Here is a 21225-nt window from a genome sequence, read left to right as displayed (position 1 = left end):
TCTGACTGTGTGTGACGCTATGCACTGTAGCCTGCCAGGCTCCCCTATCCATGGGGATTCTCCAGACAAGAATACTGGAGTGGGCTGCCATGACCTCCTCCAGGGGATCTTCCCAACCCAGGGATCGAACCTGAGTCTTTAATGTCTCCTGCATTGGCAAGTGTGTTCTTTACCACTAGTGCCACCTGGGAAGCCCAGGCTACTCATAAAGAGGCTTTTCTGTTTTTAAGTTAAAATCATACACCTGACCATCAAGAACGCACCTGGAACTCCGCTTTCCACCAGGTGAGCACTGTAGAAGTCAGCAGTCTGCAACCTGGAAGAGGGCCCTCACCTGAACTCGACCATGTTGGCACCGAGGTCTCAGACTTCCGGCCTCCAAAATGGTGAGAAATACATTCCTGTCTGTGCTTTGTGAACAAAAATAAGGATGCACCTATAGTTAGGCAAGGTGGGATTATTACTCGGTGCAGAGAGGGGAACACACATCATGGGGAATGATGGAGCACCTCAGTGAATGGATGTTAGGATAGTACTACAGGACTGGGACTTGGGTTGGGTAATTTGGAGACTCTAAGGAGATGGGGGTTTGTTCCAGATCACATGATGTAAGAAAGAAAGACCAATTCTATGACTGGGCATCAACCAATCTTATCTATAGAAAGGGGAGATTAGACTGAGGATAGAGTTGTCACTGACTAATAAGTAGCAATCAGTCATCTTAGCCAAGCAAGGAGATGTTTGGCATTTTCAGGTAATACAGTGCCTTTACTTCTGCTTGTGCTTAGACAAAATTATGTAGGGACCTTATTTGGTCTCATTTTATTATGATCTTGGCATAACCTTGCCTAAGGTTGATGTTCTGTGAGAGAGATTGACATCTAATAGTATGACATGGCCTCACTGTGAGTGTAATGCAAACTTTTGGATGTCAGGGACTGTCATTTTTGTTTTTATTTCGATGCAAAATGCAGTGATATTAGATGCACGTGTGCTTCTCTCTATGTAATGCTGTATTTTGAAATCCAGAATTAAAATCAGTATGGGGATGGTGTGTGTGTGTGCTCAATTGTGTCCGACTCTTTGCAGCCCCATGGACTGTAGCCCGCCAGGCTCCTCTGCCTATGAAATTTTCCAGGCAAGAATACTGGAGTGGGTTACCATTTCCTTCTCCAGGGGATCTTCCTGACCCAGGGATCAAACCCACGTCTCTTGCGTCTCCTGCACTGGAGAATTCTTTACCACTGAGCCACCTGGGAAGCTTCTACCTGGGATGGTACTTTACTGTAAAGGGAACAAGAGCAAAATCCTGTTGTTTCTATTAATGGTCCATGTTGGAAAGATTCTATAATTCTTTTTGGCTGATGTAAGGAAGTTAGGGTAGGAGTACCCCAACAATAGCAGGAAATTACTTCCCCAGAAAGGGTGTAGTCTCCAGCTAGCCACATCTTCCTTCATCGCTGGACAAAAGATAAAGGAGGAATATTCTACTTTATGTTTTATTCATTCACAATTATTTTTTGACAATCAAATCCAAGCTATCATTCTAAGTTGTTGGGTTTTTTTCAATCTGGTGTTTATTTTTAAAAAGATCTTCAACTGTCCTTGGTGTCTCCCTTTCTGTTCTTGTTCATATATTTAACAAGTGATTACAAAAGACCATGATAATGAGAATAACTTAAGCATTGTTCGGGAAATGGTATTATAAGTTAAGATGAGCTACAGTTGATGTGTTTCAGTTCTAGAAAAATTTTCATAACATGTGGCCAGTTGCAAACTGAAAATAAACCATGAAGACTTAGGGGTAGAAATAATGACAAAAGCTTCTGGATTACAAGTTGGAAAATGCATTTTCACAGGGAAGCGTCAAGGAGACACTTAATGAAAGCATGTTAGTAACTGTCATTTCTTAAAGAAATAAAAATAAATAGTGCTTGGATGATAAAGGGAATAGATGTTCAGTTACTGCCCCGAAATAAGCACAAAACTCTGTCTCACTCCCTCTCACTCCTAATATATGATTTTTAACTCAAGATTTTCTTACTTCATCTATGTTTCAAAAACAATTTTCTTCATTCAGAAGAACTATTGAAACACTTATATTTTATTTTATTTTTTATTTTTTTTGAAACACTTATATTTTGAAATCTTTTTCATGTGAGATATCCCATCCTCAAGGGTGAGGATTACCCAAAGTCGTTCTCATTCCTTTTTTTCCGTTTTTTGTGCCTGGCTATATTAAGTTACTGATCGTTTTTCCATTCTCTTCTGTTACATATTTAACTTAGATTTATTCCCGCAATAATAATTTATAATCTATTACAAACTTGTCTTGAATTAATAGGTATATATGCAGCTCAACAATAATCTGCTTTATGATATATCCAAGTTGCAAAGCAAAATGAACAGCATTTGACTGTTGCTGCCTTTCCACATGTCCTGACAGAGAGGATCTAGTGTGAGAATAGAGGAAGCTGGTTCGTGAGGAAAGAGGAAGCTAGGCTATGGGCTTGGTTCTGTGCTTGTTAGTGGAAGGTAAGGGTGAGGGCACTACTGCTGGTTCTCACACTTTATTGTGCATCGAAATGACCAGAGGCTGTGTTAAAACATCAGATGCTGAGCCTTACCTCCAAGAGTTTCTGCTTCCTTAGGTCTCAGGGTTGGAGAATTTGTAATTGCGATGAATTCTCAGGTGATGCTGTTACTACTAATTCAGGGACCACATTTTATATTTAAAATTTATTTTATCAACGTATAGTTGATTTGCAATATTGTATTAGTTTCTCTTGCACAGCAAAGAAATTCAGATATACATATATTCATTCCTTTTCAAATTCTTGTCCCACAGAAGTCATTACAGAATACTGAATATAGTTCCCTATGCTATATAGTAGGACCTTATTGTTTAATCCATCCTATATATAATAGTTTGTATCTGCTAATCCCAAACAAATTCCCTTATCCTTTGGCAACCCCAAATTTATTCAATATGTCTGTGAGTCTTTTTCTGTTTCATAGATAAGTTAATTTGTGTCATACTTTGAATTCCACATGTAAGTGATATCATATAGTACTTGTCCTTGTCTTTCTGACTTCACTTAGTACAGTTATCTCTAGGTCCATCCATGTTGCTGCAAATGGCATTATTTCATTCTTTTTTTATGACTGAGTAGTATTCCATTGTATATATACGTGTGTGTGTGTGTGTGTGTGTGTGTGTATACCACATCTTCTTTATTCATCTGTTGATAGTTGTTTGTTTCCATGGCTTGGTTATTGTAAATAGTGCTTCTATGAACACGGGGTGCATGTATGTTTTTAAATTGCAGTTTTGTCTCGATATATGCCCAGGAGTGGGACTGCTGGATCATATGGCAATTCTATTTTTAGTTTTTTGAGGAGCCTCCATACTGTTTTCCATGGTGGCTGCACCAATTTACTTTCCCACCAACAGTGCAGGAGGGAAGAACCACATTTTAAAAACCTTTACCCTTGTTGATAAATGTCTGTTGATCCCCCAGCTATGTGGGTTACAGGTTCCTCCTTTCCCGTATAACTTCTTACCATGCTGAGATAAGTTGGGGTGGCCTAATCTCATGTCTTCTCTGCTAGCTTGTTATCTGGACCTCTGGTCTAGAGCCTGAAGCTTAGTGTCTTCTTAGGCTGGGTCCTAGTTTTTCAGGCTCTTTGCTCATGTCCCTGAGCCTTCATTTCTCTCATAGCTTAGACTGGACATTGAATCACCGAAACATCTTCTCTTGGCCTTAACTTCTAGCCTGTCTCCCATACCCATGTGACTTACAGTGCCTGTCAACCCTTCTGTCTGCATCAATCATTCTTGGCCTGCCATGTAAATGGCAACCCAGTCCAGTATTCTTGCCTGGAAAATTCCATGGACAGGGAAGCTTGGCTGGCTACAGTCCATGGGTGGCAAAGAGTCAGACACAGCTGAGCATGTGCGCACATGTTCTGTTATCATCTAAGTCTCTTGTGAAACTTACCACCTACAGAATTCTGATTTCATTCAGTTCCATTACTATGATAAATATAATAAATTAGAGTTCTTGGGAACTCAAAGGACACAGAAACATGTGATCTGATTGAGTTTGAAAGAAGCAATATGTGGTTGTTAGTTATCATCAGAGCTAATAAGACAATGAGAAATTCAGTTCAGTTCAGTTCAGTCACTCAGTCGTAGCCTACTCTTTGCGACCCCATGAACCACAGCACACCAGGCCTCCCTGTCCATCACTAACTCCCGGAGTTCACCCAAACCCATGTCCATTGAGTCAATGATGCCATCCAACCGTCTCATCCTCTGTTGTCCCCTTCTCCTCCTGCCTTCAGTCTTTCCCAGCATCAGGGTCTTTTCTAATGAGTCAGCTCTTCACATCAGGTGGCCAAAGTATTGGAGCTTCAGCTTCAGCATCAGTCCTTCCAATGAATATTCAGGACTGATTTCCTTTAGGATGGACTGGTTGGATCTCCTTGCAGTCCAAGGGACTCTCAAGAGTCTTCTCCAACTGCTCTGTGATAAATGACCATAAACTTGGTATCTTCAAGTAACACCCATTTATTAGCTCACAGTTTTGTCTGTCAGAAGTCTAGAAAGCAGAGCTGGTCCACTCCTGGGATCCACACAGAGGTGAAATCAAAATGTCGACCGGCGGCATGCTCTTATGGAGGCCTGAACAAGGAAGAACTTGCTTCCAAGCTCATTTGTGTTATTAGCAGAAGGCAGTTCCTTCTGGTTATAGGACAGAGGTCGGACAGAGGTCTTCCTTTTCTTGCTGTCAGCCAGGTACCACTCTCTGCTTGTACACAGCTCATGTAATTCGTTGATTAGGCCCAGCTGAACAATCTCCGTTTTGACATTTAACATAATCATAGGGATGTAATCACATTCTTAGTTTCCACCAGCACTTAAAGGGGCAGATGATTTGATTATACAAGATTGAAAGACACTGGGGTAGAATTCTGACTACTGCAGTCCACCCTCTCCCCCACAACAATCCACATCTGTTTCACACACAAAATACCTGTACCTGCTCCAACCTATCCCTTTTCAATATCAACTCAAAAGTCCAAAAAAAAAAAAAATCTTCTAAATCAGGTTCTGATGAGGCTCCGAGGGCACACTCCCTCTCTAACTGTGGTCCTGTGGAACTACAGAGACAAGTAGTTTGCCCCCACACTCTCAAGATACAATGGTGGGCAGGCACGAGATCACAGTTCAGGCATTCCAGCTCAAATAGGGTGAAAACGGAAAACATAGAGGACTTATCAGTCCAAAGCAGTTTTGACATCCAGCTCGGCTAACTCATTAGGCCTGAAAGCCAGAGAATAATTCTCCTTGACTTTTTGTTTTACTCTCTTGGCTCTTGGTTCTGCCCTCTGAGTAAGGGCTACTAGGGGTCATTCTTAGACTAATGTTACTGTAGTCATGATTTGATTTTTGGTGTAGACTGCATTTCAGGTATCTTGAGGAATTCATGGCAGATACATGGGAATGCATGACATTTATATTAGTAAGTATAATTCAAACATTTATAAAGCTAACAAAATGGCACCCCAGTTTTTAAGCACAATGATATTAACCACCTATGTCAGTCATTCCCCAAGCCATGAGCTCATAAGATGATGACTTCTAGGAGTAAAGAGCACCCATTAGGAATGGTCACCTGATAGATGACTATCTCAGTGAAGAAACAGGAGGAAATCAAAGAACTGAGAAAACAAGTTTACAGTAAGGCTTTAAATAAAGCCTACTAGTATGTCCTTAAGCCGCCTTTTCTCTAACATAGTCGAATATCGTCAGGAAGAAAAAACCAACCAAAGGTCATGTATTTGGGTACTTGTTAACATCAAAAAAGAGACACCTAAGACCTAATTAAGGACCAGTGTCCAGTACATGGATGACTCTTTGAAGTTATTTTGGCAGTGGCCTCTAAAGCATACAACCTCCGAGACTTCTACACGAGGCTGCCCTGAATGTGACCCTTAGACAAAGCCACAAGAAGGCTGCTACAGACAAAGACAAAGAGAGAGAAGACCTTTAGTCTAATGATTTGCAGCAGACAGGGGGAAGTTGAGGGAAAAGTTACAGTGATAATGTAGACACTTCACACTTCACATATTAAACAGTGGCCCAGGCCCACTGTGAGCACAAAATGTTCTTTGAGATGTTTTTCAAGTTGCAATTGTGGATTTGTGCTAATATAGTCATCATTTCTTGTCCAGTCTCTCCTGTGAACAAGGGCAAGTATTACAGTGGGTTATTGTTAGAATTACTGCAGTGATTGGGTCGTGTGAAAATTCAGTTTGTAGTGGGAGAGTGAGACCCACTCAGCCAAGCACAGATAGAACAGGAACTCTGGGTTCTGGCCTTGTTCGATAGCCTAATGGCCACCATTTATGGTGTGCCCTCTGTGTGTAAGACACTGTTATGTGTTTTACAAATGTTATCACATTTAGTTCTCAGAGCAATCCTTAGGCAGCAGGAACTTTGATTCGGTTTCATATTTGTAGACACTGGGGCTCTGAGAGAGGTTGCCATTTGCCCAAGGACATGCAGTTGGTAGGCGATGGCTGCCTCTGGAGCACTCTGCGTAGTTTCCTCATACTTGCCCATCATGTTGAAATTACCTGTTCGAGTGTTGCCCACGCGACTATAAGGTCACAACAAGAGGGATTCTATCTTATTTGGAACCTAGTGCAGGCAACATATGTGTGTTGAACTGAACTGTCAGCCCCTAAAGCCCATGCTCTTATCATCTGTCAGGATGTGCTAACTTCCTAACATGATAAAAATGTGGCAGAGAGATAACCAGGGCTTGGAGACAAGGAGGGTGCAGAGTTCTGGGGTTAGAAGACCTTCTAGAAATGACCTACATCTGTCTTTTCAGAAGAATTCATTCTTGGAAGTCTTCATTCATGCAAATTCTTGCTGATGAAAAACTATTTCCATGGACGATACATAGAGAACTGTTGTAGAAATTCTCTCTTCCTCTAATTTCTTCCCCCACCCAGAGCACACGGAAAGCAATAGAAATTGGACAAGCTATTTTTTACATTTTCCCTATGTTCCTGTCAAGGCTGCTCAAGAGAGCTTTGGTAAACGGGTAACAAGGCACAGAATAGGTCACGTATCTCTACCACGTGTCTGCCACCTGGACCCTGGGGCTATAGCCACCCCTAGGCCTTTTTACCTTGAGAGTGAAGTGACCTGGGCACAAAAACGTTCTGGATATACACTGACCACTGTCTGAGGCTTGACGTCCAGGCCATAAGCTAGTATGGACGCCCGTGGAAGCTTATAACAGCGGGTATGTTTTAGAGAGTGGAATTTCCTGGGTGTCGTATTTACTCAAAGAAGCCAGAAACAGCAAAATGAAAGGGGTCAGTGCAAACCAAAATTCATATGAGCCATCCACTTGCGTTCCAGGGAGACACGGTCACATGTCAGGTCTAAAGGTAAATCTATCTGCACGTGGACAGTAAATCCAGTTCTGGGGCCAGGCCTGAAAAGGCAAGTGGGAAGCAATTAAGGGATACAAACCATGAGCAGGACCCAGGGGGAGGTCTGTTCTCATGGGTGTTTCTGCGGTGGTAGAGGGACAGGCCTGCTAGCTCAAGGCTATGGGGCAGGCCCAGAGAGGCAGAGTCCTTGAAGGAACCAACTCTGTGTAGAAACTCAGCCCCAGGACCTAGAGACCCAGGGGGCTGGGCAAGTGGCAACTTGTAAAGGAGACATGCATTACTGAGAAAGTACCTAGGGGAGGCATGTATTGAGCTGGCCAAAAAGTTCACTGGAGTTTTCCCATAAGATTGATTTTTTTTAAGTCTTTATTGAATTTGTTACAACATTGCTTCTGTTTTCTTTTAATTGGGGGATACTTGCTTTACAATGCTGTGTTGGTTTCTGCCATACAACATGAATCAGCCATAGGTCTACATACGTCCCCTCCCTCTGGAACCTCCCTGCCACTCTCCTTCCCATCGCGCCCCTCTCAGTGGTCACAGAGCGTGGGGTGAGCTCCCTGTTATATAGCAGCTCCCACTAGCTGGTTTGCTCACGGTAACGTTTGCGTTTCAGTGCTACTCTCTGCATTCTTCTGCAGCTTCTCCTCCCCTGGTTGTGTCCTCTTTGTCTGCGTCTCTGTTCTTACCCTGCAAATAGGTTCATCAGTACCATTTTTCTGGATTCTCTGTATATGTGTTAATGTCCGATATTAATGTATGATATGTTTTTCTCTTTCTGACTTACTTAACTCTGTATAACAGGCTCTAGTTTCATCCACCTCACTGGAAGTGACTGTTTTCTATTTTTTACGTTTTGGTTTTTTTGGCCCCGAGACATGTGGGATCTTATTTCCTTGACCAGGGATGGAACACACACTCCTTGCATTGGAAGGCAAAGTCTTAACCACTGGACCACCAAGGAAGTTCTGGGTGTTTCCATAGTATCTTAACAAACAAACATTTTGGCTAACCCAGTAGCATTATGATTCAGAACTTGAGTTCTGGATTCAGATTATCTGGATACCAAATCCACCTGCCACAACTGATCATGTGATTTTTCTTTAGTTATTCAATCTCTCAATCCCTCTGTTTCTCCACTTATGTAATAGTACTCACAGCATTCATTATTAAAAAAATAAAGCAGCAATCCTAAAGCTTTTTTGCACAACCCCTTGCACACTGAAGTACTAAATACATGCTTAGTGTATTGTCTACACTACATGTATAGCTATCAGGGACGTTTTTATAGTGTATTGTCAGTAGCAGCAAATTTCAGTACTAATTAGCAACAAAAAATATCCCATGGACAGAGGATCTTAGTGGACTACAGCCCATAGGGTTGCAGAGTTGGACACGAATGAGCAACTGAGCACACAGCACACACACACACACACACACACACGCACAATTAGCAACAAAGGAAACTTACGAACAAATTAGAAGAAACTTAGGAACAAATTAGAAACCCATGGTCAGCCCTGGAGCCCTCAGTGCTCTCTCAATGGCCACGCTTTGCATTCAGTGCTCTGGGTGCCTTCCCCAGGTCAGAGGCTCCTGAGTCGTGCTGGTGGGCTTGAGAGAAGGCAGCTTTGAAGTAATAGTCTGGAACTGATGCAGGATGTGAAAACACCAAAGAAGTGAAGGCTGTGAAAGTAAAATTCATCTCCTGGGCCCTGTGAGATCATATGGGTGTTCAGGGTGTGGCAGACAGGAACCTAGGAGTGGATCTGGGGCTCTGTCCCCAGGGCTGGGACAGAGGCCAGGAGCCCCCAGCCCAGGTTGTGGGGTGGTAGGGGACCTAGATGGACTGCTGCTTAGAAGCCATCCGATTCCTCCCTCTTCAATAAAGTGTGGCTCCTAAGACTTGGGTAGGGTGCCATATGCTTGTACCTGATAAGAACCTGTCCTGTCTGATATCAGTATAGGTGGTGACAGAGAATCAACACCAGGGTTCTTCACTTAGGGTGGGACTCATCAGGCTAATTCTTCAGTAAGCCATTCTTGAGACATTGCTGGGATAATCCATCAGCCATAAAGATGTGTGCTTGGGCCTGAGCTAAAGAATTCTATAGTGGTTTTCTATAGTGGTTTTAGGTTTTCTGCCCAGTGAGTCCTACTGAGAAGACACTGATGTGATTAGAGGAAGCATGGCTGGGACCCACATGTGTGATGTCATCTCTTTAGAAAGCTGGAAGACAAAGACTTATATGACCGTAGTTCTCAAGCTTTGTGAGCATAAGAATGGTTTCTAAGATGGGTTTACAATGCAGACTCTTGTGCTTCACTTTAACTCTTAGTGAATCTGAATTTCTGAGAGTGTGGCCCAGGAAGCCTCATTTTAAACAACTTTCCTTGGTGATTCTTATTCCTGAGGTTTATGGGTCTAAGAAACAATGATGTAGAGGCTCATTCTGCTACAGCAAGTGGAGATGGATTTTCCATTTTATGAAGGCTGGATGAAATCCGGCCCGATTCTGTTCATCTATAATGGCTTAGATGTGGTTGTAAGGAGTTTGGAGGAGGTGTGGTCATCGGACTCTGCCATAACTGATAAAGATGAGAAAAAATGGATAGATGTTGATGGTAAAATTTCTAGATTCATCAGGCCAACTGGGGATGAGGCCAAGGATTACTGGCGAGGTGGAGCTACTTCTGGTTAAATGAATAGACATCCACACAGGCATGGGCAGCTAGTCAGGGGAATGGACTCAGGAAGGACTCAGACTGAAGCTGCAGCCAAGGCCATCAAACATGGGCTCTTTCCCAGCTGCCCTTAATGTGCTGACAGGAGTGTGCAGCTGACATGGGCCTCGTATCTGGGATGACTCTGGCTTCCTTCATCTGTCCGACACCTGGGAGTCTCTTTTAAGCTATTAAAAAAAAAACAAAACCCAAATGCTCAGAACAGTTTCCCAGCTCTGAGTTATCAACTACATCCTCATCTCTTCAAGAAACTTGAGCTTCTATGCCAGAACTGCTAAACAATACTCAGGTGGGATGGGTTGGGATGTGAGTGGGGAGGCTACCAGGGGCTGGAAGCTGAATCTTAAGAATGGTTGGAATCTTTCTCATCCATTGCTCCTGGAAAGCTAGAGCCCTGACAACTTCAGGAAGCGAAATGACAAAGAAACAGACACTTTTACAACAACGCAAGATTTCTAGCTTGTGATAATGCGACCCAGAGAAAACTGTCAGACTATGGTGACCTAGTTGCTGCCTCCTCTTCTCACATTGTTCAAGGAAGTAAAGAGAGGCTCGACTGAAACACACTATGGGGGGTCTGGAAATTTCTCAGCTAAAAGAATTCTGCCCTGCACACTTCTACAATTTTAAGATTCATTTGAGCTTACAAATTTCCTTTTTAAAATGCTAGTACCCCAAGGATGTCTTCTTGCTTGAAGCAGGTTACTTTCACCAGGCTGCACATCTCCTAAAACCTCTAGGAGGACAACTGCACTGAGAGAAAGTAAATTCTAGTTGAGCTGCAGAAACAGGAAATTGTGGATTATAATGCACTTCAAGGTGGGGAGTGGAGACTTTGTACATTCAGAAGGTCGCCTAGTTTTCCACTCTACCTGGACAGGAAGTGGGAAGAAAGAAAGGGCCATCTCTGGTGTTTTTTCAGCTCCTTGTTTCTCAGTGGGGTTTCTAGTCTTTCCTATTGCCTTTTGACTGGGCTTCCTCCCACTAATCCTTGAAGATCCTGTTTAACCATCACCTCCTTTCATATTTGCCCAAGGAGAATTAGAGGTTCTGTCCTTTGAGCTCTCACAGTTGTATACATATCTTTCACTCTGGTCTGTTTATTGCCACATTTCTCCCACCATGAATTCCTTGAAAACAGGGATCATACTCATTAGCATCTAACACACTATACAATAAGGCACCCCACTCCAGTACTCTTGCCTGGAGAATCCCATGGATGGAGGAGCCTGGTGGGCTGCAGTCCATGGGGTCGCTAAGAGTTGGACACGACTGAGCGACTTCACTTTCACTTCTCACTTTCATGCATTGGAGAAGGAAATGGCAACCCACTCCAGTGTTCTTGCCTGGAGAATCCCAGGGACGGGGGAGCCTGGTGGGCTACCGTCTATGGGGTTGCACAGAGTCGGACACGACTGAAGTAACTTAGCAGCAGCAGCAACAAGTGACATGAGGAATGAACTTACCACAAAATACTCTGGTAAAACAAATTATCAGTGTTAATAGATTTCTTTTATAAGACAGGCATTTCTAAATAGTTTGGGGAGCATATACCTTACTATACTATTCTTGTATAACTTTTATATTCACTTAAGTAGGTTCCTTTCATACTTTTCTGAATTAAACTGATGTTCAGTTAGTTACTAAAAATAAGAAGTATTTTGTCATTCATTCTATCTTTTCCCTAAATTAGACCAAGTTAACCAAGTTTACCAAAACTGTGCAAGCTGACTCTTTCATTGAGGCTTCTGGTTTAAGCAGAGAGCAGCAAGAATTAAATATTTGAAAAATCTTCAAAGGAAAACTTTGTAAGGAATACTTCACTAATTATAGGAGATTACATGGACCCCCTCCTGCAAAATCACAAGGTGTCCAGGCAAATTTGGGAAATTTTAATGTACTATTTTACACATACCAAGCTAGCAAGAACTTTAAGAATTTAGCACACTCTCCTGCCACTAACATAGCAGATTGGCCTGACTCTTTGGGAAAATGATACAATATGTATGAGAAGCCAGAAAGATGTTCCATAATCCAACTCCTGGAAACTTATCCCAAAGCAATATGTGAAAAGAAGAACACAGCTTAGACATCTTGAGCATGTCTGTCGTTCTAGTAGTAAGAACACCCCTTCTCTTTTAGTCCAGTTCCTTTCCATCACCCTTTCAGGATGGGGTGATGTCCCCTCCGGGCTTACAGTGTCTTGGGGGCTTTGCAAGGAGGTGCCTTCAGAGGCACCTGTAATGTCTTGGGTCTCAGGCAAGACCAGTGAGTCAGAGCTGTGGATGCAAGGACACACGGCTTCGCCTCAGAGACAAACTGGGTGCTGGACTCTGCTTCTCCAAGTGCTTCCTCTTTTGACTGTCATCTCCTGGGCGCTTACCAGAATGGGTTTCCTCAGAGGCTGCATCTGGTCCTTTCCCTCCTTCTACCTCTCTAGTTCTCACCTGTACCACCTGCAGGCTCCTTGACCATGAGTCCATGGTTCTCCTTGTTAAATCCCTAAAAGCATTCTGCAGTTTTCAGGAAGACAGTAATTGCTGATTAAACCAGAGTCCAAAACCTTAGCGACCAAAGCAGTCCAAATCAAACCAAGCAAACCAAACAAAGCCGTTTTTCTTTCCAGTCATAGAAGGTGACCTAGGAGATAGGTGCTTAGGACACAACGTAAGATCTTTCCACAAAAAAGAAAAAGGAATTTTAGTTATCTCTATTTAAGAAAACAAAAAACTAAAAACAAAGTTTGGAAGAACAAATACAGACAAAATCTTTAGAAAGGGAGACAATCTCCAACAGGAGGTTGATGAGTAAATCAGATGTTTTTGTTCACATATATGAAATATTATTTACCCTCTTGCATATTTCTAGGCTAACATTTAAATTTTTTCATCTTATGTTTAAGCAGTTCCAAAGGATGAAATTTCCTGCGTATTGTAAAAATGACATTTTAAAGTCACTCTTTTGTACTTTAAAATGTCATTTTTCCAATACGGAGGAAATGGCGGGCTTCCCTGGTGGCTCACTGGTAAAGAATCCGCCCACCGATGCCGGCCTCATGGTTCGATCCCTGTGTCAGGAAGATCCCCTGGATTTTGGCAACCTACTCCTATATTCTTGCCTGGAAAAATCCCATGGACAGAGGACCCTGCCAGGCAAACAGGTAGACACAACTTAGTGACTAAACAACACAGCAAGTAACTCTTTCAAATGAATCCAGTGAAATCCACTATCATAGCAATTATGCCTGTTATCAGCCATTTACAAAATGTATGAACAAACTCTTCTTTACCTTCAGTACATTTTATGTAATTTATTTTTCTTTTCATACTTATAACTCCATTCTACATCCCCATCCCTCAAGAGTTTATCCTAATTTAATGTATATTTTTGTTTGTATTTTATTGATCATCCTATTATATTTCTCTGCATTGAAAATATATTTAATTTTAAATTTCCATTTTCTTCTAGATTGAGAATTATTATATTTACTAGTAATGATGAGGTATTCCAATAATACAAAGTATATTATAAATGTTTATGATTACTAAACATGTAACTTTTTACAATTAGTACACACAACTGCATCTTACAAGAATGAGATAGAATTTAGCATCAAATGTTTTTCTCAATTTTTAATTTTTACAAATCCAAAAAAATGTTTTTACATTAATAAATATATACAGTTGTGAGAAGTGTTGATATGTTGTCATATTAATGTCACTTAATTCTTTGAACTACTTCTAATTTATAAACTCACTTAGTGATCTTAAGGTCATACTTTGCTGTAAGCAATTACTTGCTGTGCAAATCAATCACCTGGCTTGCAGAAGAATTTGTTATCCAGTTAGTGAAGTATACTCTTAGTACAGTCCAATATTTTAAATTGATTAAGAACTGACAGAGGTTGCCTGAGGTTTTTACATTTTGGAACAATGCACTATTTTAAGATTCTAAGTGAGTGAAAGTTATGTCCTTTCTTTTTGACATTTGGGAAATATAGGGCTATTGTGAAAGAGTTGGGAAATGAAACAGGGAGACACCTTACTATATTCCTTTACCAGCATATCCGTTTTAGGAAGTCCTATAGATGCAAGTTGAAGATTTCAGAATCTGGTGTCCTTAAAACTAAGTGTACACCTATCCCTTGAACATCTCCTGGGGGATGCACATGTGAGATTGAAGACCACTGATGTCAATTTTTACATCCCCTTATTGAATTTGATAAGAGAGATAGGTCAGCTCAGGTTAGGCCTTGACTGAGAATCTGTACTCTGGTGTTTACTCTTTGGGAGTATAGAACTGTGGCCTGTAACACTAGAGATAAAACAGTCAATCCCTCTTGGTTGTTTCAATTTTTTATTGATAGCTGCTCTCATCCTTTCTACTCTGTCCTTCTGTACTTTTTTCTCAGTGGTAATAACTTTTAACTTCAATTGTGGGGTAGTGATGTTGAGTTTACATACTGACTGCCTGAGGCAAATGTAATGCCCCACTTAAAAATGATTATTAAGATCATAAAAACTATAAATCTTTAGAGTGTATTAAAAGGGAAAAAGCAAAGTTTGTAGTTGTATGAAATTTCAGTTCTACAAAGCTACATAAACTTCTGAATAATAAGTCAATGTGCAAAAATGAAGTTGTGATTTTTTTAAATAAAATGTCTTTAATGTTGCATTACTTTTAAAGTGATAATGCTGATAACATTTATGAAACTAAGGGGTCAGATAATTTAATTCTCTCTTTTTCTCAGTGGTACCAAGCAACTGTGAGTTTAAGTTCCCCAGGGGACTGAAAACTATTGTGTTTTTTTTTCAAAACTATTTTCTCATCATGATTCATTATGGATGTTATTCTCCAAACATATTTAAACTTCTCAACCGAGTTTAATACATCCCACGTGTTAACGTCACGAATTCCACAAGTTTACTTCCTGATGTACGAAGTAGTAATTCTTTTCTTTCACATTAACTTTTTAGCCTCATTTCCTGGTCTGATTGCTTAAAGTCAAGAACTCGACCATGTTGACTTACACTGGTCTCAAGTTTTATCACTCTTTGAATCTTTACAGTTTTTAAGAGTTTGTATTTTTAAAAAATAAGTTTGACACCAGCTAAAAGGAATCTCTTCCTCAAGTTTGTATCCTGCGTTGTTCTTATTTGGCTTTTTCGAACCCTCCCAACGAGCTCGGTATATTCCAGGGCCCACCAAAGGAATAAGCCGTAGAAGAGGCTAGTTTGAGACAGTTTATGTCTGTGAAAAAAGAGTATAACGGCTACCACCCCTCCGGAGGTTGTGGCCTTGGGACTCGAAGGCCCCCCGAAACTGGCACCCAGAAAGGCGGAGCGCGGAGAAGCCCGCGAGATCTCAGTGGCTGGTCCGCCAACCCCCGGCCGCCGCCGCCTACTTGGCCACGCCCCCTTCCGGACCGCCCCGCCCCGCCCCGCCCCTAGGCAGTTGCTCGCGGCGGCCGCCGCCTTCCCCCGGCCCAATGGCTAGGCTGCCGCGTCAGTGATGTGAAGCCGTGCTCTGGCTTGTTCGGCCCCCGGCCCTCAGCCCCATTACACCATCCGCCGCGGCAGCCGCTGCAACCGCTGCCACCCGTGCAGCCTAGGAGGGCGGGAGGCGGCTCGGCGTGGCGGGGCGGGGCGAGCGGCGCGGCCGGATTCATTCCTGTGGGGCGCGGGGCATGGCGGAGCGGGGCGGCCGCAGGCGGAGCGGGGCGGCCCGGACGGCGGCGCGGACAACGGTTTCACTTTGAAGGGACGGCCGGCAGCGGCGGAGAGGACTAGCCCCCGGGCAGGTAGTGGCGGCGGCGGCGGCCCGGCGGAGCCCAGGCTGCGGCCTGAGGGGCCTGAGGGGAGGCCTGGGCGGGAAGGGGAAGGAGGGCGCCCCCAGCCGCGGAATGCGGGAGGCGGGCTGGAGGCCACGGGCTGGGCGGGCGCCGGGAGCGGGTCGCGGCCGGTCGAGGAGCTTGGGGGTGTGGGGAGACTGTATCTGGATATGGTACAGGTGAAGGTTATGTAGGGGCGATCGTGGTTTGGGGAACTTACGGATCCCTTGGCGGGGAGGATCAAAACGGGGCGGATGAAGTTAGCTAAAAGGCAGCCGGATTTCCTGAGTCTCGAGTAGTTTTAAAGGGAAGAGAACCTTTCGGGTGAGGGTTTTGGCGTTAGCTGGCCGCAGTTTGTTGAGTCCGACCTTTTTTTTTGTTCCTTCTGGAAAGCCATCCAGGCGACAACAGGGCCTTCCAGCCTCGCGCCCTTGGCCCGCTCTCCTCTGCAGATGTGAGAAAGGGAAACATTTCTGCACCCGCGCCTCCTGCCTCTGTCGGTTGTACTCTCCCTGGGCGTGTGCAGAGCAGAAACTAGAACAAAGCTTGGCTGCTTAGGAGGCGAGAAAACCGGTTGCGTGTTTAAATTTACGGTATATAGAGAAGAGACTGCCTCCCACGAAAACATTGGGGTCTCTGTGTGTATCTTTTTGTATTCTCCTTTCCGACCTTTTTCGGGGCCGGGGGCGGGGGGTTGCGGAGTACTCCCTAAAGTATGGCTCCCTTCCCCAGAAGTAGAAATTAAGAAAACCTAGTGTTTCCGCCTTTACCTGTGGAAAATTCAAAACTGCTACTTTTTTTTTCCTTCTTTTTCTAGTTTGGTGCTCTGGTTGTCAGATGTTGGAAGGCAGTAGACAGAACATACTCGCCGTGGTTTTATATCCGTTCTGGGGTGCAGTGGTTAACACTGAACTTTGGTTCCTCTAACTCTTGCCTGGGTCGATAGAGTTAAGCTGGAGCGTTGCTTCGAAGGATAAATAAAGCACAGCCTCTCAACTGGACATAAATGGATCTAAAGACAGCAGTATTTAACGCAGCTCGAGATGGCAAACTCCGGCTTCTCACCAAATTGTTGGCAAGCAAATCCAAAGAGGAGGTTTCCTCCTTGATCTCTGAAAAAACAAATGGGGCCACGCCACTCTTGATGGCCGCCAGGTATGGGCATCTTGACATGGTGGAATTCCTCCTAGAGCAGTGCAGTGCCTCCATAGAAGTAGGGGGCTCTGTCAATTTTGATGGGGAAACCATTGAGGGGGCTCCGCCTTTGTGGGCCGCTTCTGCAGCAGGACATCTGAAGGTGGTTCAGTCTTTGTTAAATCACGGAGCGTCTGTCAACAACACGACTTTAACCAATTCCACGCCCCTTCGAGCTGCCTGTTTCGATGGCCATTTGGAAATAGTCAAGTACCTGGTAGAACACAAAGCTGATTTGGAAGTGTCAAACCGCCATGGGCATACGTGCTTGATGATCTCATGTTACAAAGGACACAAAGAGATTGCTCAGTATTTACTTGAAAAGGGCGCAGATGTCAATAGGAAGAGTGTTAAAGGTGAGTTCATCTTCTTCTTTTTAATTTTTTTAAGTGTTTGCCACTTATTTTCAGGAAGTGTGACACATAATTTTAAGCAGTGGTGTTGAGTAAGCCAACATTGACAGGCCTGTTTTAATTAGGTGTCCCTTCCTAAAAAAGACCTCTATCACTGTTAAGCAGCATTTTCTCTCTTTATTTGGAGTGACTTCCAATTCTTGGAGAGTGGGTTCCCCAAGTTTAGAGCATGTTAGTGGCAGTTGATCTGAGCTATTAGACTTGTGTTTACTTAAGAATATACTTTGATGTGATGCATTATTCTAGGTTTTATTTTTTTAGAGCACCCTTGGAGTAGAAACTACTATATTTAGTGAGTCATCCTTTTGTTTATCTTAGGTAGGCATTTCATTTGTTATTACATCAGGGAAGACCAGGCCATACTGACTTGGAAGGATTAGTATCATTGAAAAGAAGAAAATCTGTTTCCTTATTCCCTACTTATTTTGTGGCCAGTAGAAAATCCTTTCATTAAATATAGCAAGAGGGAAGGCAGGTTTTTTAAAACTGCTACAGTGCTGAGAGCAAAACAAGGACTAGGTTAAGCAGATGTGGATTTGTTGACTAGCAACAGTGTAAATATCTTTGTCCAGAAGAGGAGCTCAGGTTTATGGTTGTATATCCTTTTTTAGGATATTTTTTAACTGTTAAAAACAACTGCTATGATAGTATAATACTGATGCTTAATGTTATTTTCCTTACACGTTTGTTTATGCAAAGGAAAGTAATTCACTGTCTAATGTTGAAAAACTATAAAATTTAAAGGAGCATACATACATGATAAAAAAGAATCATACAATACAAATTGATTTGTAGTGTTTGCTATGAAAAATAAGTCTTACTACCTTTCATTTCTAGACCTCCAACCACTATTTAGAGTGCTTTGTGTGTCCTCAAGATAGTCTATGCAAATGAAAGTATATTTATATATCTCTCCCTCCTCCTTCTTTGTTACTTGATATATACTGTTCTTTCTTTTCTTTTTTTAATTTATGTTGGATATCATTCAACTCCAACACACACAATTATCTCATTCTGTTTCATGGCTACACAGTATTTCATTGTATGAGAGTGCATAATTTATCTAGTCCCGGTTGATGGGCAGTTAGGTCACATCCAGAATAAACAGTGCTGCTATGAATATTCTTGAACAGATGTGTGTCTTTGCACACTTCTGTGAAAACAGCTCTATTGTAAATAAGTGGATTTGCTGAATTAAAGTGAATGCTTATTTGTCACTGTGTTAGTGACTGCCTCTCAGAGCAGCTAAACCTCAAAATTACAGGTCTCTACAAAGTTACTGGACATATTTACTGAAGTTAGTATAATCTTTTAAAAAAAGATTTGTCATAAAAATGATACAATCTCATTGTGATTTTAATAATTTTTTTCCCAACCAAGTATAAAAATCTCACAAAATTCTAGCACTTAGAGATAATCCTCCCAAAGATACTGAATTTTGCGTTTAGATATATGTATGCAATTTTATTTTATATGCTCTTGTGTACCTATTTTTTAGCTTAATAAATGTTATCCTTAATGGCATTAATTATAGCTCTTTAATTTCAATAGCTGCTTACTCTTCTGCTAATGGAGTTTTACATTGCTTTGCTTCTGGCTTCTCACTATAAGAAATGTTTCTGTAAACATTCTTGTAGATTCATTGTTCCTGATTATCTTTGAGGTAGGTATTGAGTCAAAGGACAGCATGACTTATTTTCTGCAACAGTCACTATTCTTTTAAAGAATGATTGTTTTGAAAGAACAAATTACTGCTTAATTGGCCATGTTAGTACTGGGAATGCTTTGAAATCATACCTAGAAGAGAAAGGGTTAAAAGATATGGCTGCATGATAGGCTTGTTGAATTTTTAGTTTGTTTCGGCTTTTTATTCATCATCCTAATGATGTACAGATTGTTGGTAAACTCATGTATTTAAATCAATTTGGAGCATGTTTTAAACTCATGTCAGTGGAGGGATGAGTACTGGTACTATCTCCCTTCTGTTTTTTGAAATTTTTTATGCTTCTAAAGATATACTATTTGGGAGAACTGTACTGTAAATAGCCCATATTTTAGTGAGCATTTTTCCTTAGTAAACTGAACAATATTTAACTCGATTACCTTTGGTATTTAAGAAGACTATTCCTTTAAATACAGTCATCATACAGTTTTGTACTTTAGGATGTATATGCTCTCTGCTCTCTCTTGGCTAATTCTAGAGTTGTTTTTTTTTTTTTTTAATATACTTTTTTTTAAGGTACATGTAATTTTTTAATACCAAAAATTGTTTTATATAGCTTCAGTTTTATATACATATATATACAAACAAACACATATGTATTATTATATGTATATATAATATATCACTTTGTGTGCAGTATTTGAATTTTTGTATGGTGCCTTTAAATTTGGCAGTGAGTCTTAATTAATGAATGTTGGGAGCAGATTAAAGTACATTTGTACCTCCCCCACTCTGATCCTGAAGCTTCCATTCTTTGATAATTACTCTCTCATCTACTATTCAGATTTTTTTCATTTTTTAGTTTTATGGGTTTGGGGTAATAGAAAAACAGGAACCAGTTGAAACTGAGGCAGGAGCACTGTAGAAGGATCTGGTAGAGCATCAAGAAAGGATTTTTTCCCCCCACATTTTTTATCCTCATCCAAAAAATGGGAAAAACTGATAAGACTAGGGGTAAAATGGAATAATTTCTTAGGAAATTTTATTTTATATGTCAGCTGTTGGAAATGGTTCTGAAGAAAGAAAATGCCAGTAGATTATGCTTGGTCTGCTAAAATGTAAAATTCATGTGACTTCTACCTTCCGTTACTTTTTAACAGGCAGTTGGCATTTGAATATATTAGTTAACCTCTTTCCATTACTTTTTAACAGGCTGTTGGCATTTTGAACATGTTTTAACCTAAGGTGGAATTCATTCATTAATTGAGAGTATTTATTGAGTTCCTTGAGTGTGCCAGGCTGTTAGGAAGAAAATGGCAACACACTCCAGTATTCTTACCTGGAAAATCCCATGGACAGAGGAGCCTGGTGGGCTACAGTCCGTGGGGTCACAAGAGTTGGACCTGACTTAGTGAAACCACCAGCTTACAAAGATGAGTAAGACAAGATTCAGTCCTTGATTCCCTGCTCTTGAGGAGCTCATGGCTGGATTGGAGAGACAGGTTCATAAGCAGATACTTAAACCACAATATGGTAAGTGCAGCAGTAGTGTTTTCTTGTCTTAGATTTTTGGAAATACTTTATCCCCAACTAACCCGTTATCTGAAGGGGCAATGGGTTCCCATGGCATTTAGAAAGAGGAGAAAAACTGAGATATTTTATGTGCTTCTCCAGTTTAACACAGCAGTTGATTTTTGAGACAGGAAAGTTGGTTGCTATTTAAACAGAGTCCCTAAATGAGAAGTGATTAGACAAGCCCATCTTAGAGCCATCCACATTTATCTCAGTACTTCATAGTTATAGTCATTTTTGACTTTTTGACTTTAATTGGTCCTTTTTTATTTGAGTTTTTTGTTTTTGTTTTTTTGTTCTGTTTTTATTTGAGGGTTTTTTTTGTTTGT

General features: G+C 41.6%; 1 protein-coding gene across 3 annotated transcripts in view; it reads left to right on the top strand.

Moving 5' to 3' along the window:
• Positions 1-15691: 15691 nt before the first annotated feature.
• FEM1C (fem-1 homolog C) overlaps positions 15692-21225 on the top strand; it is a 29633-nt gene continuing 24099 nt past the window's right edge. The window contains exons 1-3 of one of the 3 annotated variants that reach the window (XM_070796830.1): positions 15692-16024; positions 16448-16647; positions 16872-17604. In XM_070796830.1, the coding sequence (XP_070652931.1) occupies positions 17061-17604 (544 nt within the window). In that variant the 5' untranslated portion in view covers positions 15692-16024; positions 16448-16647; positions 16872-17060. Of the gene's footprint in view, positions 16025-16447; positions 16693-16871; positions 17605-21225 lie in introns of all 3 variants that reach the window. The other 2 variants (XM_070796829.1, XM_070796828.1) reach the window with 2 other exon arrangements.

Source organism: Bos indicus, chromosome 10, assembly GCF_029378745.1.
Source record: "Bos indicus isolate NIAB-ARS_2022 breed Sahiwal x Tharparkar chromosome 10, NIAB-ARS_B.indTharparkar_mat_pri_1.0, whole genome shotgun sequence".
Taxonomy (NCBI): domain Eukaryota; kingdom Metazoa; phylum Chordata; class Mammalia; order Artiodactyla; family Bovidae; genus Bos; species Bos indicus.
This window is presented reverse-complemented; position numbering and strand designations above follow the sequence as displayed.